At 55.7% G+C, this 12076-nt stretch overlaps 5 protein-coding genes across 5 annotated transcripts; 2 read left to right on the top strand and 3 right to left on the bottom strand.

The window, feature by feature from the left end:
- Window positions 1–106: 106 nt before the first annotated feature.
- EI97DRAFT_428773 (Pkinase-domain-containing protein) lies at window positions 107–2891 on the bottom strand. Its single transcript, XM_033797286.1, has 6 exons — window positions 2628–2891; window positions 2007–2538; window positions 1361–1953; window positions 1181–1311; window positions 1115–1131; window positions 107–1064 (listed from the first exon to the last, which is right to left on the bottom strand). Exons 1-6 carry the CDS (start codon window positions 2667–2669, stop codon window positions 397–399), a joined length of 1983 nt encoding a protein of 660 aa, XP_033658211.1. The 5' UTR covers window positions 2670–2891; the 3' UTR covers window positions 107–396.
- A 147-nt stretch (window positions 2892–3038) lies between these two features.
- On the top strand, window positions 3039–3995 carry EI97DRAFT_5285 (uncharacterized protein). The gene has a single exon (XM_033802882.1). The coding sequence runs from the start codon at window positions 3076–3078 to the stop codon at window positions 3790–3792; it is 717 nt and encodes a 238-aa protein (XP_033658210.1). The 5' UTR covers window positions 3039–3075; the 3' UTR covers window positions 3793–3995.
- A 19-nt stretch (window positions 3996–4014) lies between these two features.
- EI97DRAFT_428771 (putative DNA replication licensing factor Mcm7) lies at window positions 4015–6651 on the bottom strand. Its single transcript, XM_033797285.1, has 3 exons — window positions 6541–6651; window positions 4207–6488; window positions 4015–4153 (listed from the first exon to the last, which is right to left on the bottom strand). The coding sequence occupies exons 1-3, from the start codon at window positions 6587–6589 to the stop codon at window positions 4067–4069; spliced, it is 2418 nt and encodes an 805-aa protein (XP_033658209.1). The 5' UTR covers window positions 6590–6651; the 3' UTR covers window positions 4015–4066.
- Window positions 6652–6856: 205 nt separating this feature from the next.
- On the top strand, window positions 6857–11180 carry EI97DRAFT_497456 (peroxisome biosynthesis protein-like protein (PAS1/Peroxin-1)). Its single transcript, XM_033802509.1, has 2 exons — window positions 6857–7026; window positions 7078–11180. Exons 1-2 carry the CDS (start codon window positions 6898–6900, stop codon window positions 10684–10686), a joined length of 3738 nt encoding a protein of 1245 aa, XP_033658208.1. The 5' UTR covers window positions 6857–6897; the 3' UTR covers window positions 10687–11180.
- Window positions 11035–11854, bottom strand: EI97DRAFT_428768 (UPF0041 domain-containing protein). Its single transcript, XM_033797284.1, has 3 exons — window positions 11724–11854; window positions 11425–11497; window positions 11035–11351 (listed from the first exon to the last, which is right to left on the bottom strand). Exons 1-3 carry the CDS (start codon window positions 11794–11796, stop codon window positions 11105–11107), a joined length of 393 nt encoding a protein of 130 aa, XP_033658207.1. The 5' UTR covers window positions 11797–11854; the 3' UTR covers window positions 11035–11104.
- Between the last annotated feature and the right edge of the window lie 222 nt (window positions 11855–12076).

Genomic DNA, 12076 nt, shown 5'->3' with positions numbered 1-12076 from the left:
TCATCATCAGAGGACCATCTGCTCAGCCACATGAACACACGTACTCCGTACACGCCATCTTGCCTTCTTCCCAGCAGCGGATTCAAAGGCCCAGGCGGTTGAAGTTCAAAAACATTGCAATATGCTTGGTGTCTATGGTATTAACTTTCATACGCCTCTCCGATACAGATTCCATCATGGACTCTCTGGGATGCTGGGCATAGCTACGCCTGCTGCGCTACGAGCAAAGAATCTAACGCCATGTATGCGACGCTCATAACGCCTTCCTTTTAACAAGATGATCCCCATCCGTGTCGGTCCTTGCAGCCGCCATGAACGCCGAAAAGTCCCTGTCGCCGGTATGCTTCGAGGCATACTGTATCGCACCACATACCCGCCTTACTGAAATCCCACCCTTCAAGTCTCCACTTTCCGATTCCCGTTCGAAGCAACATCCTTCGCCGCATAGTGCGACCCATCGTCGTTATCGAAAAGCTGCTCATCTCCCTTCCCGCCCATATGAATAAACTCTTCAGGCGCCCTAGCTCCCGAGGGCGTCTGCTCCTTCACTGCCCCTTTCTTGGCCTTATCGCAGGGGTTCTTCTCCCAGACCTTGACGGGATGCCGTCCACTTTGTCCTTGGACGACACGTGACACCTTGATATTATTGATGCTGCTCAGAAGCGTCCTTTCGCGATGCACCTTACGCTTGGAGAAGTCGAGGTTGGCGATGGCACCAGTCAACCCGTCGGTACTATCGGCGGGGTTCAGGTCTCGCTGAGTCGTCCACGGATGTTCCAAGCACTCATCAATGGTGATGCGTTGCTCCGGGTCGACGGTCAGCATGCGATCTATCAGGTCAAGCGCGGGATCTCCGACCGAGTCCCAATAGGGCGACGGGTAATCGAAGCGGCCGGCCTTGATCTGCTGAGATAGCGTGTACGGGTTCTCCGGACTGTAGAGTTCATCGGAGAAAGGAGGGAAGCCACAGAGGCAGATGTAGAGTACGACGCCTAGAGACCACACGTCCACGGCCCTCGTATATCGTCTATGGTTACCGCTTTCCAGAATCTCTGGCGCGACATCTTGGCCAGTTAGCATACATATCATTCAAGCGAAGCGTTGCATCTCTTACAAGATGGTGTGCCGCACCTGTACCACGTCAGCATGTATTTAGTGGATGATAGAGCGGCCAACATACAGAGTCGTGGTGAAAGATTCTTCGCCTATGATCTTGGCAAGGCCAAAATCTGCAAGCTTGACGTGCAACTCCTTGTCAGTCAGCAGTATGTTCTCCGGTTTGATGTCGCGGTGGACAATGTTGCGCTCGTGCTGGCAGTGCCTGTAAGTAACAGCATTGAATATGCCCAAGACCACCTACGAGATATTTCACAGCTTGGAACAGCTGAATGAAGACCTTCCGCGCCTCCGCCTCAGTCAACTTCTGCTTCATAATGATCCAGTTGAACAGCTCCCCTTCGGCGGCGAGTTCCAGCACAAGGTAGACGCCGTCCTCCTCATCGAAGGTATCCTTCAGGCAGAGTAACGCTGGATGGTTCACGGACATGAGGACGGCAATCTCTTGTTGCAAGCCCTCCACCTTGGACTTCTCCCCGGGTCCTGTGCGCTTTTCAAACTTCTTGACGGCATACCGTACCCCAGTGCTTTTCTCCACGCAGAGGTAGACCGACGCAAAATGGCCCTTGCCCAACTGCTCGAGGATGGTGTATTGCTGGCGGAAGCGGTTCGTGTTGCGGCTGAGAGGGTATCTGAAGACAAAACGCGCCTCGTCGAGAATGGCTATCTCGTCGCCTTCATTCAACACCCTACGCTTGTTCCGTCCCACAAGCGAATCGTTGACGAAGGTGCCGTTGCCGGACAGATCCTCGAGAACGGCAATGGTGTCGCCGCCTTTGTTCTCAGAGAACAGTATGCAATGGCGGTTTGACACGACGGGGGATTTTATGACGCGGTCTTGCAACAGATCAGCATCTGGTCATGGGCCTTGGGGCTTGGTGCCTTCTTACCGCACTCTGGATGACGTCCAATAAGATATCCACCCGCGGGAACACCCTTCTTGGCCTTGGCCTCTTCGTAATGCTCTTCATCCTTGTTGACACTTTCAGAGGAGACGTTTTCCCTCCCAGAGGTCTGCCCAACCATGGATGCCGGAATGGGACACAGACTTCGTCGACGGAGAACAAGAACATCCCCCGAGGCATCGTCGAAGGGAACCAGATATCCCCAAACCCCTTCCCCTTCCTCGTCCTCGACGGCATACGACCTGCTATTTGGAGGAAACACGAACTGGGAGAAGGGCTGGGTATCGCCGGGCGGAGAGGCGAGGCCCCGAAGCGGACTCCTCACATCCTTGGTCTGCTCGGTCGAAATCTGACTCGGCGGCGTAACGGTGCCTTCGTTGAAGTCAGCGGTGGATTTGGAGGCCTTGTTGGTGACGGGCGTGGGCAGCTGGCCGTTCTTGAGGCTCTCATCCGAGGGCGACTGGTGACGGTCCGACCTTCGAGCTTTCTTGGAGTCGACTTGATCGCCTTGGGATTGCTGGGAATCCGAGTTAGCGGGTCAAGTGTCTCAATTGTCCTGGGGGAGAGCAAGATGGGATAGGTCTTGAGTATGGAGAAAGGACGTACGCGGACGCGCTTGAGCTGGCTCTTCTCCGTGGCAGCGGGCATCCTGGGCATGTGGTGGTGGTGTGCAACACAGCAGGCAGAAGGGAGGGTTCGATGTTGGTGAGAATGAGCCTTGAAGAGGAGGCAACTAGGAGCCGTTGCAGGTTGCCAGAGACATTGCCTGCGGCCAGAACAAATGGACGATGCTGTACTGTTTGGACGGACGTGCGGACGATACTCTGTAGATTCCAGCGGGAGCCCGGTGATGTTGGGAGTCTGGTGCGAGCGAAAGTCACTCGGCCAGGCTTCCAGGCTCCCAGGTGAAGAAGCAGCGTATCGAAGCGTATCTGTGGGAACGCTTGGCCGATTGGGGGTTAGCGTCTTCTGCGTATTCGTCTGCCCCAGGTGGGCTGTATCTAGATAGTCCTGTACCACAATAGATGACCCTCTCCACAGTCGTCGCTATACGATGGGATGCATCGAGGCAAACAGCAACACAGTCGCTCAATTCCCCCACATCTCCAGCAATGAATTTGCGTCCGGCTGCGAACAACTCGTCGAGCTCTTCCTAACCGCTCCAGCCAACAACCAGTCCGACTGGCTGTCCGCAGAAGTCATCCCTCAGGACGGAAGCGTCGGTCTCAGAATCCAGAAAGAGATATTCATATCAGATTCCGCTGCGGGAAGTCCGGATAGTTCATCAGACGATCAAGTAGACGACATTCCAGAGGAAGAAGAAGACGAAGGCGAACTGCGTCCCACTCACTGCTCCTCCTTTGTCCAATACGACATCCTCTTCTCCCCCACCTACTCCCTCCCAACCCTCTACTTCACCCTCGTCTCTCCCAACCCCACCCTCTGCATCCCAAGCCTAGAAGTCCTCTACACACACCTCATTCCCCCGTCCTCCAGATCCCAAACCCTAGCCGTCGGCGTCATGGGAGGCGTGACCATTACGGACCACCCCGTCACCAATAAACCCGTGTACTTTATCCATCCCTGTCAAACAGCTGCGGTGCTGAAGGCGAGCGTGAAGCGTGGTATGAGGGTTTCGCCGGTAGACTATCTGGTCTTGTGGGTTGGCGCCATGGGGGCCTGTGTTGGCCTTCATATGCCGCTTGGGCTTGCTGGGCAGGAGCCGTTGGGGACTAGGCCGCTCCAGGCCGGATATGAGGAGGCTACCTGAGACCCTTTCTCACGCCAATGTCTTCGACCAGATGGAGGAACAAGCAAAACTCATATACCACCCTCCACTTTGGCAAACTCAACACCGAACCAGGATGAAAAACTCCATATATCGAAAAACCACAACCGAGCCACCGCCCCACTCATAATGCGACGAAACAGAGGCATCTCGTAACCAGGAAGCTCACCCAAGACCCCATACGCCGGCCCACCCAATCCTGAACGCCGGGCTACATCCACCCATCCCGCGATGGGAATCGAACAATCGCATCCGCTCAGGAATACTCGTCATCATCCATGTCCTCGTCATTCCCTGCCTCGATGAAAACCAATCGCGTTCCTTCGCCTGTAGTCTGCCAGACCTGTTCACTTGCATCAGTACACCATCCCCTGGAATATAACAAGATCAACTTACGTCCAACAGCGCATACTCCTCAATCGCCTGCTCAAACTGGTCTGCCGTAAAACCCTTCGCCAGCACCCTCTCCCTCACCCTCCTCAAATCCAATTCCCCCCTCGAACCATCCCCAACAGCCGCAGCCCCACTCGCCTCCATCCCCTTAATGAGATGGTAAATCTTGCTGCTAGGCGTGTGATCGTCCCTGCGATTCTCATCGGCGTACAAACTCGCCTTGCTCACTTCCACGAGCCTCAACGCCTCGTCTACATCCTCGCTGATGACTTCCTCCGCGAACCGTAGACGCGCCAATGCTTGCGAAAGACGCAGGACACCGAGCAGGGTGCGGGGCGACGTGTGCGTGAAGGCCTTCTTGGAGCTCTCGTCCCGCTTCTGCTGCTGGCGCATGCGGACATAGGCTCCGACCATGTAGTCCGAGACTTCCTTGGGCACCGTGGGTCGGAAGGACCGCGCGCGAGCGACCCATTGTCGTACTTCTGCAGGGGTGAAGACCACCCCGCCGGGAGCTTCGGGATGCGCGTTGTGCATGTGAACGTGAGTGACGTGACGGGCGAGTTCCTCGTCCGAGTCTCTCGTAGGAGTATCGAGGATGAGGAAGAGGACGTCGAAGCGGGAGAGAAGGGCAGCGGGGAGGTTGATGTTTTCGACTGGCGAGATACGGGGATTGTATCGGCCGTAGAGGGGATTAGCGGCAGCGAGAATGGAAGTGCGGGCATTCAGTGTTGTCGTAATGCCCGCTTTGCTAATCGAAATGGTTTGCTGCTCCATCACCTCGTGAATGGCGGTACGGTCACCGTCATCCATCTTGTCGAACTCGTCAATGCAGCACATGCCGTTGTCGGCGAGGACGAGCGCACCCCCCTCGAGTACCATCTCGTCCGTGACCGGATCGCGCATTACAGCAGCAGTGAGACCAACCCCGCTGCTTCCACGACCCGTGGTGTAGACGCCACGCGGTGCCACTTTAGTGATATACTTTAGGAGCTGCGATTTGGCAACACCGGGATCACCCATCAGGCAGATGTTGATGTCGCCGCGTATCCGCATGCCGTCGCCAACTTCTTTGGTGACGCCGCCGATGAGTTGGAGGAGGAGAGCCTTCTTGACATCTACGTGACCGAAAATTTCCGGCGCAATGGACCGCGAAAGGTACTCGTACAACTGGCCAGTACTTTCCAGCTCGTGCATTCTCCGGAGTGTAGGCTGAGCAAGGACAATATCATCATAAGCCTTTTTATGCTGCATCACGTACTGCGCCTCCAGATAAGTGTCCGTCAGCAGTCCGGCACGGATGGCCTTAAAACCAGTGTACGGCGTGGGCAGGAAAATTCCAGCAATGTCGACCACGTCTCCGGGATTGATCTGGCGGACCAGTGCGCCATGACAGTGCACAGTAAGTTGCCTGGGAATGTGACCAACGGGGACCTGATCAGCCATCTCTTGTATCTTGACCTCTTGGAACGGGAGAAACTTGGACGCTCTCGTAGACAAGAAAAGCTGACCTTTGGTGTTGTTTCGCTTGCATTCTTCCGAGGGGCATTCGACCAGTGGTGTGAACTGCTTTCCATTGACGGGCTGGAAGACTTCGGAGCCGCAACGGTCGCAGGAATATGCGTTGACCAGGATAGACGGCTTGACATCCGAGACTCGAGTTGCAATGCCACGGACCGTAATAAGGTGGCCCAGATGCTCGCCCCTGACGTTTCGTACGGCCAATGCCTTCATGTTGCGCTGGCTGCTCGAGCCGGATGGTATTCTTGGCTTCAGATTGAGAGTATATCTTCGTGTTAGAGCGGGCGGGAATATGGCCGAGGGCGGTGGCGCATCCTCTCCCTGCATCTCCTGCATCCTTTCGTTGCGTTTCGACCGCTGGGTCATGATGATATCGAGTACGTCATCCTTGAAGGTAGGGTCGCGCGTTGGGGGAGGTAGAACTCGATCTACTGCTCTGGAGAGAATCTCAATGTAGTGCAAAGCGTTTCGCTCGATCGACTCCACGAGCTTGAGATTCTGCTCAGGATCCACCGCGCTCTTTTCGTACGAGTCCAAGTCATTCAAATCTATCCATATCTCGGACCGTATCCGGTCTGAGACGTCCTGCAACATTTCCATATATTTCAGCTTGGAGCGGGAGTTCCGCGCACCTCCGGAAGACTCTTCTGCGTCGTCTAGCATATCATACTCGTCGCTGTCGCCGGCATTCAGGTTGAGTCCCTCTAGCTGCTCTGCAGCTTCTGCTGAAGAAGATTTGAAGTTCTTGAGGAAGTCCACGAAGGCGTCTAACCATCTGATGTTAGCAAACAGCATGCAAAAGTTGAGAGGGCAACAAACCTTCCTGCTCGTCGTACTTGGCCAGCACAGGCGCGTTAAGAAGCGCCATTATTCCTCACAGCGCGACGATGAAGACAAAGGGCGACGTAGGGGCTTTTTTGTTGGGGGGGGGGGATGGGGATTTGTGCAATTGAGGATCCAAAAGGAATGGGGAGCGACGCGACGCGAACGCGCCCGTTCAGGCCGGGTTTTCATGATTGGTCAGTCCTTCATGCCCAATCAGCGCTCTTGCATGGCCCGGGGGTTTCTTAGCGAATCCCCGCCGACTACCTCGGCATGGAACGGGCTCTGCTGTGGTGAATTCACTTCAACCATGCCTCGAACTCCTCCACCACACATCACTCCCTTGGAACGGCAATGGCACCAGCCGTGAAGAAGCCTGCGGGCCAGGTTGTGCAGGCTGAAGTCGCCCTTCTTCAGTCGTTGAAGAACTGTTTTGTCAACCTCCCTCCCAGCTTGGTTTCCGTTCTGGTAAACGCGAATGCGGTAACAAATTCCTGTGTCCAAGGCTGAAGAACAGCGCTGACCGTCGTAAAGATCGCGCAGAATGTCGTCGTCGAACTTTCGTACCGTCAAGCTTCGCCGGCCGGGACGGTAGACGCGAGAAATCCCAACCCCTCCAAGTCAGTTTTCCTGGGATGGACGGGCATGCAAAGCAAGCGCAGAATTGCGCCCGTGGTCACCGGTGATGGTCTGAGCAGTGCTCGAGGAGGACCTCCAGCGAGTCAAGATGTACAATGCGTTGAGGTGGACGCTACGTTTGCGCGGCTTATTGGTCTTAATGAGGGACAGAAAGTTGGCGTCTCGCTGCATCTGGACCCTCCTCAGGCTCATACCATCAACATCGAGCCATTGACCCCTGTTGACTGGGAGATGATTGAATTGCATGCCCAGTTCCTGGAACTGAACTTCCTCTCTCAGATACGCGCGTTGCCAAATCCTCAAGCAGGTTCCTCGCATCCGCTTACCCTTCATTTGTCCCCCACCACGACTGCGAATATCATCGTGACCTCCGTCACCCCAGCCCCTCCAGCCGGATCTTCCTTTGTCAAGATATCACCTGATGCGGAGGTCATTGTCGCACCGAAAACCCGCCAGAAGACGGAAAGGGCTTCGACGAGGGAGAGTCGCAGTGTGGGCGGTGCCTCGAGAAAGAGTGGAAAGAGCTCGGCCAGCACTGTGCGCCGACGCAGTGGCAGGGAGGACCACAGCGGCCGCGGTGCATTATTCCTCCGCGGACTGGACCGAGGCGTCGTAAGGGAGTGGTTCGATGAGGAGGAGGACACGGATATCGAAGGCCTCAGAGTCTGGGTGGATAAAGACCTCTTACTTACGAAAGCGTTAAGGGGCGTGACGTGGGCGTCTGTTGCCGTCGTGAAGCCTGCTGGGCTGCAGGAGCCGGTTGACATGTCCCAGTCGCAAGAACAGGAGAAGGTGGCCACCCGTGTGGTTGCGAAGTTGGGGGCCTGGGAGGATGCACCCGACAGTCGCCACATCGTGCTCTCCACCGACCTGTGCAGAGTGCTTGGCGTCGAAGGCATGGTTGGCGGGCTGGTCCGCCTCGAGGGAGCTCCAAGCCAGGCTTCTAGACCTTCCACTCTCAAAACCAAGGAGTCGGGGAAACCAGACTCCAAAGAACAGGTGGTAAAAGCGATCAAAATTCTACCCTTTTCGGCAGCTGGCAGCCAGAGCAATGCAGCGCTCAAGTTCGGCGGCGAGTCCAAGCTGGAACGTGAGGAAGCCATTCAGAGACTAAAATCAATATATGGACGAAGGAATGGGCTTCTGGACGGACCTGTCTCCGATGGCATGTTGCTGCCACCTCCTAAAGAACCTGTTGTTGGATGGGAGGGTGGTATTGTTCGATTTGAACCTGCTCAAGACTTGGGCTCCGTCTCATGGGTCTTGTTCCCGGAGCGGAAACCGACACTGGAACTGGGGCAGGCGATCTCTAGGCCTTCGACTCTGCTGAAAGGCTGGCAACAGGGCGAAGCCCTACCGGCGGAGCCGCCTCACTTGGTTGGGATTGAATCCCCCGTTGAGCAGGTCAGGGGTCACCTTGCACACCACTCTTCGGTTCTTCTCACAGGTGGCCTCGGTTCTGGCAAATCCACTTGCGCCCAGCTTCTGGCCCACCAGCTGCGGACGGAATATCTTTTCAACACCGTCTACTTCCCCTGCCGCAAACTAGTGACTGACGAGACCCGAGTTGCGACCATCAGAGAGTCATTGACCAGACTGTTCGCATCGGCTGCATGGGGTGCAAGGCCTGGTGGAAATGCTGTGGTCATCCTTGACGACCTCGACAAGCTGTGTCCGGTGGAGACTGAACTTCAGGTTGGCAACGAGAATGGAAGGAGCCGCCAGCTTAGCGAGATGGTCATCTCTATCGTCAGGCAATACTGTACCATGGACTCTGGTGTAGTCTTGCTGGCAACTGCCCAAGGCAAGGAGTCATTGAACAATGTCGTCGTTGGCGGCCATATCGTTCGCGAGATTGTCAGCTTGAAGGCACCAAATAAAGAGGGTCGTCGGAAGGTGCTAGAGATGCTCGCCTACAAAGACGAGAAGACCCAAGCCAACAAGCCAAACAGAGCCTCATCAGGACCGACGTTTTCGCCGCCATCATCTGCCAGCCGGCCAGACTCCGCAGGCAACCAGAGCCAGCGGTCGCACAGTGATGAGACGGACGGCTTCGTCGTCGACACCTCGATAGACTTCCTCGACCTCGCTGGCCAAACAGACGGATACATGCCTGGCGACTTGGTCCTCCTCACCTCCCGCGCTCGTAACGAGGCCCTCATACGCTCGGTGAGTGATGCGGAATCCGGACCCGTTTCCTTGACTAGAGAAGACTACATAAACGCCCTTTCCGGCTTTACCCCTGCCTCCCTCCGAAACGTCACTCTGCAGTCCTCGACCACCCGCTGGGATTCTATCGGCGGGCTCCACGAAACCAGACAGATTCTCCTAGAAACACTACAGTATCCCACAACGTACGGCCCCATCTTCGCCCAATGCCCCCTCCGCCTCCGCTCCGGTCTCCTCCTTTACGGCTATCCTGGCTGCGGCAAAACGCTCCTCGCCTCCGCTGTAGCGGGCGAATGCGGCCTCAACTTCATTTCCGTCAAAGGCCCTGAAATCCTGAACAAATACATTGGTGCTTCCGAGAAGTCCGTCCGAGACCTCTTCGAGCGGGCTGAAGCTGCCAGACCATGCGTACTCTTCTTCGACGAGTTCGACAGTATTGCGCCGAAGCGAGGGCACGACTCTACGGGTGTGACGGATCGCGTGGTCAATCAGCTGCTGACGCAGATGGATGGTGCAGAGGGCCTGTCCGGCGTCTATGTGTTAGCTGCCACGAGTAGGCCTGATCTCATTGACCCCGCGTTATTGCGTCCGGGACGTTTAGATAAGAGTCTGATTTGCGACTTGCCGGGTCTCGAAGAGCGCATCGACATCCTGAAAGCCGTCACCGGAAAACTCCACCTCGCACCCTCCGTCCTAGGTACCGGCAACGAAGGCCAGAATCTCCGCGAAATTGCGCGCAGAACAGAAGGGTACTCGGGCGCAGACCTCCAAGCGGTCGTCTACAACGCCCAACTCGAAGCTATCCACGACGTCCTCGGTGAGACAGAGCTAGGGGATCCGACGAAGAGTGATGCTGGGAAGAAGAACGGCGCATCAAATGGTGTCAAGGTTAGCGGGAAAGAGAAAGGTATACCGGAATTCACGCATTTTCGGTTTGGCGATAAGCTGGATGCGGATGGGGACGAGAACGCTCATGATCCCGCGCCCTCGTCCCTGCTAACGGAGCGCGCAATGATCGCCTCTAGAATCGCGGACCTTCAAGCTATGCGTCGGAAACTCAAATCTCAGCACCATATCCGGCCTTCCAGCAGGGAAGGCGTCCAAGGAGCTGGAGCGCCAAGTAAGGGGCAAGAAGGAGTCGATGGGAGCAGGAAAGACCCCGAGATCCAGTGGAAACACATCGAGAGTTCGCTGGCGACGACAAGGAGTAGCATCTCTGCGCAGGAGAGGAGGCGATTGGAGGGGATTTATAGGGAGTTTACCGAAGGGAGGAATGGGGATTTGCCGAGTGGACAGGGGGGAGCGGAGATTGGGGGGCGGACGAGTTTGATGTAGGTGATTGTCAGAGGAAAGGGGAAAAGCAGGGGCACGGGGGTGAGTTGTAAAATGGGGATATTCGACTTGTGGGGTTCGGATATGCAGGTTGTACGACTGTTGCGCCTGAATCTTCTGTGGGTGTGTTAATATGTATACTTCATTGGCGGAGACTCGAATGCTTTTTGGTCGCTGTGTACTGATCGAAACACGAGTACTGCGGTCAATATCAAAACGGAACCGATAGAAGAACAAACTCGCAATTGCTCTTAAGATGCACGAACAGTTCCCCATTCACAGAAAGAAATCAAACCATGCACGGGATATACCATCCATCAGGCTTCTTGCCCATCCGCTTCAGCCACCATCCTCCCTTCTACCGATCAAAATCCCGTCCCACCCCGTCCTCCCTCATCCCCTCTTCAATTCAACCCGTAAGCTATTTTTTGCCCACAACCTCCGACGCCTTCTCTGCGGCCTCCCCAGCCAATCCCTTCGCCTTCAACGCCGCATCCCGTCCGCCCCAATTCCAATATTGCATGTATCTGTAGCCTTGGATGAGCTGGCTCGAGCAATTGATAAAGTGACAGCCGAAGAGGAGGTAGTTTGCTGGTGTGACGGCGAGGGCGTAGCGCATGAAGACGGCGGAGTAGAGGGAGAGGGCGGCGGTCATGCGACCGGATATACTGCGTTGGGAGGTTAGTTGTGCTTCCGGCGTGGGAGGAATCGGAGATGGGGAAGGGGATGTGCGGGACGTACATTTCTGGATCCTTGGTCATGTCCGCGACGGCGGCGATGGGAATGCCGAAATTGCTCGCGGGACCCCAGAAATCTGTCGTAGTGTCAGCTTATTCGTTCCAGTCTCAAGTCTCAATATCTATCAATCCGTAAGATCCCCACAGCTGGATGTAGCAGTCTGGTCGTGGAGGCGATGAAGATGGTGAGCCACCGTCCTTCGCAACCTTCACCTAGGTACTCCGTCTCTCATAATCCTCCTCTTACCACATGCGAGCCTCTGGTGCCACTCCCACCCTCCAAGAAAGCAAAGAACCACGTACGTGTTGAGCAGAAGTAGTCCAGATACTTATTCGACCGGATCTTCGCGTTGAGGGCTTTGATTGCGGCCGCCATTTTGACAGAGGCGAAGGCGAGTGAGTATCCCGAGTGAGTGGAGAGATCTACGAGAATCCGGGGAACGGATTGACAGAACGCGATTGTAGCACCTCAGGCGGCCTGTTTTGCAATCAATGCCGTACCTAGGTAAGGTCGTCTGCTGAGTGTTGAAGAGGGAAGGTCAGACCAGGATGCCAAGCCGGAAGGCGGAGTTTCAATGTTTGTACAATGCATTCAATTTGAGTTTCTGGAATCGAACTGGGCAAGGGGTCACGTGCGAGTCCAACTGCAGAACACC

This window comes from Westerdykella ornata (assembly GCF_010094085.1).
Source record: "Westerdykella ornata strain CBS 379.55 unplaced genomic scaffold EI97scaffold_1, whole genome shotgun sequence".
NCBI lineage: Eukaryota > Fungi > Ascomycota > Dothideomycetes > Pleosporales > Sporormiaceae > Westerdykella > Westerdykella ornata.
This window is presented reverse-complemented; position numbering and strand designations above follow the sequence as displayed.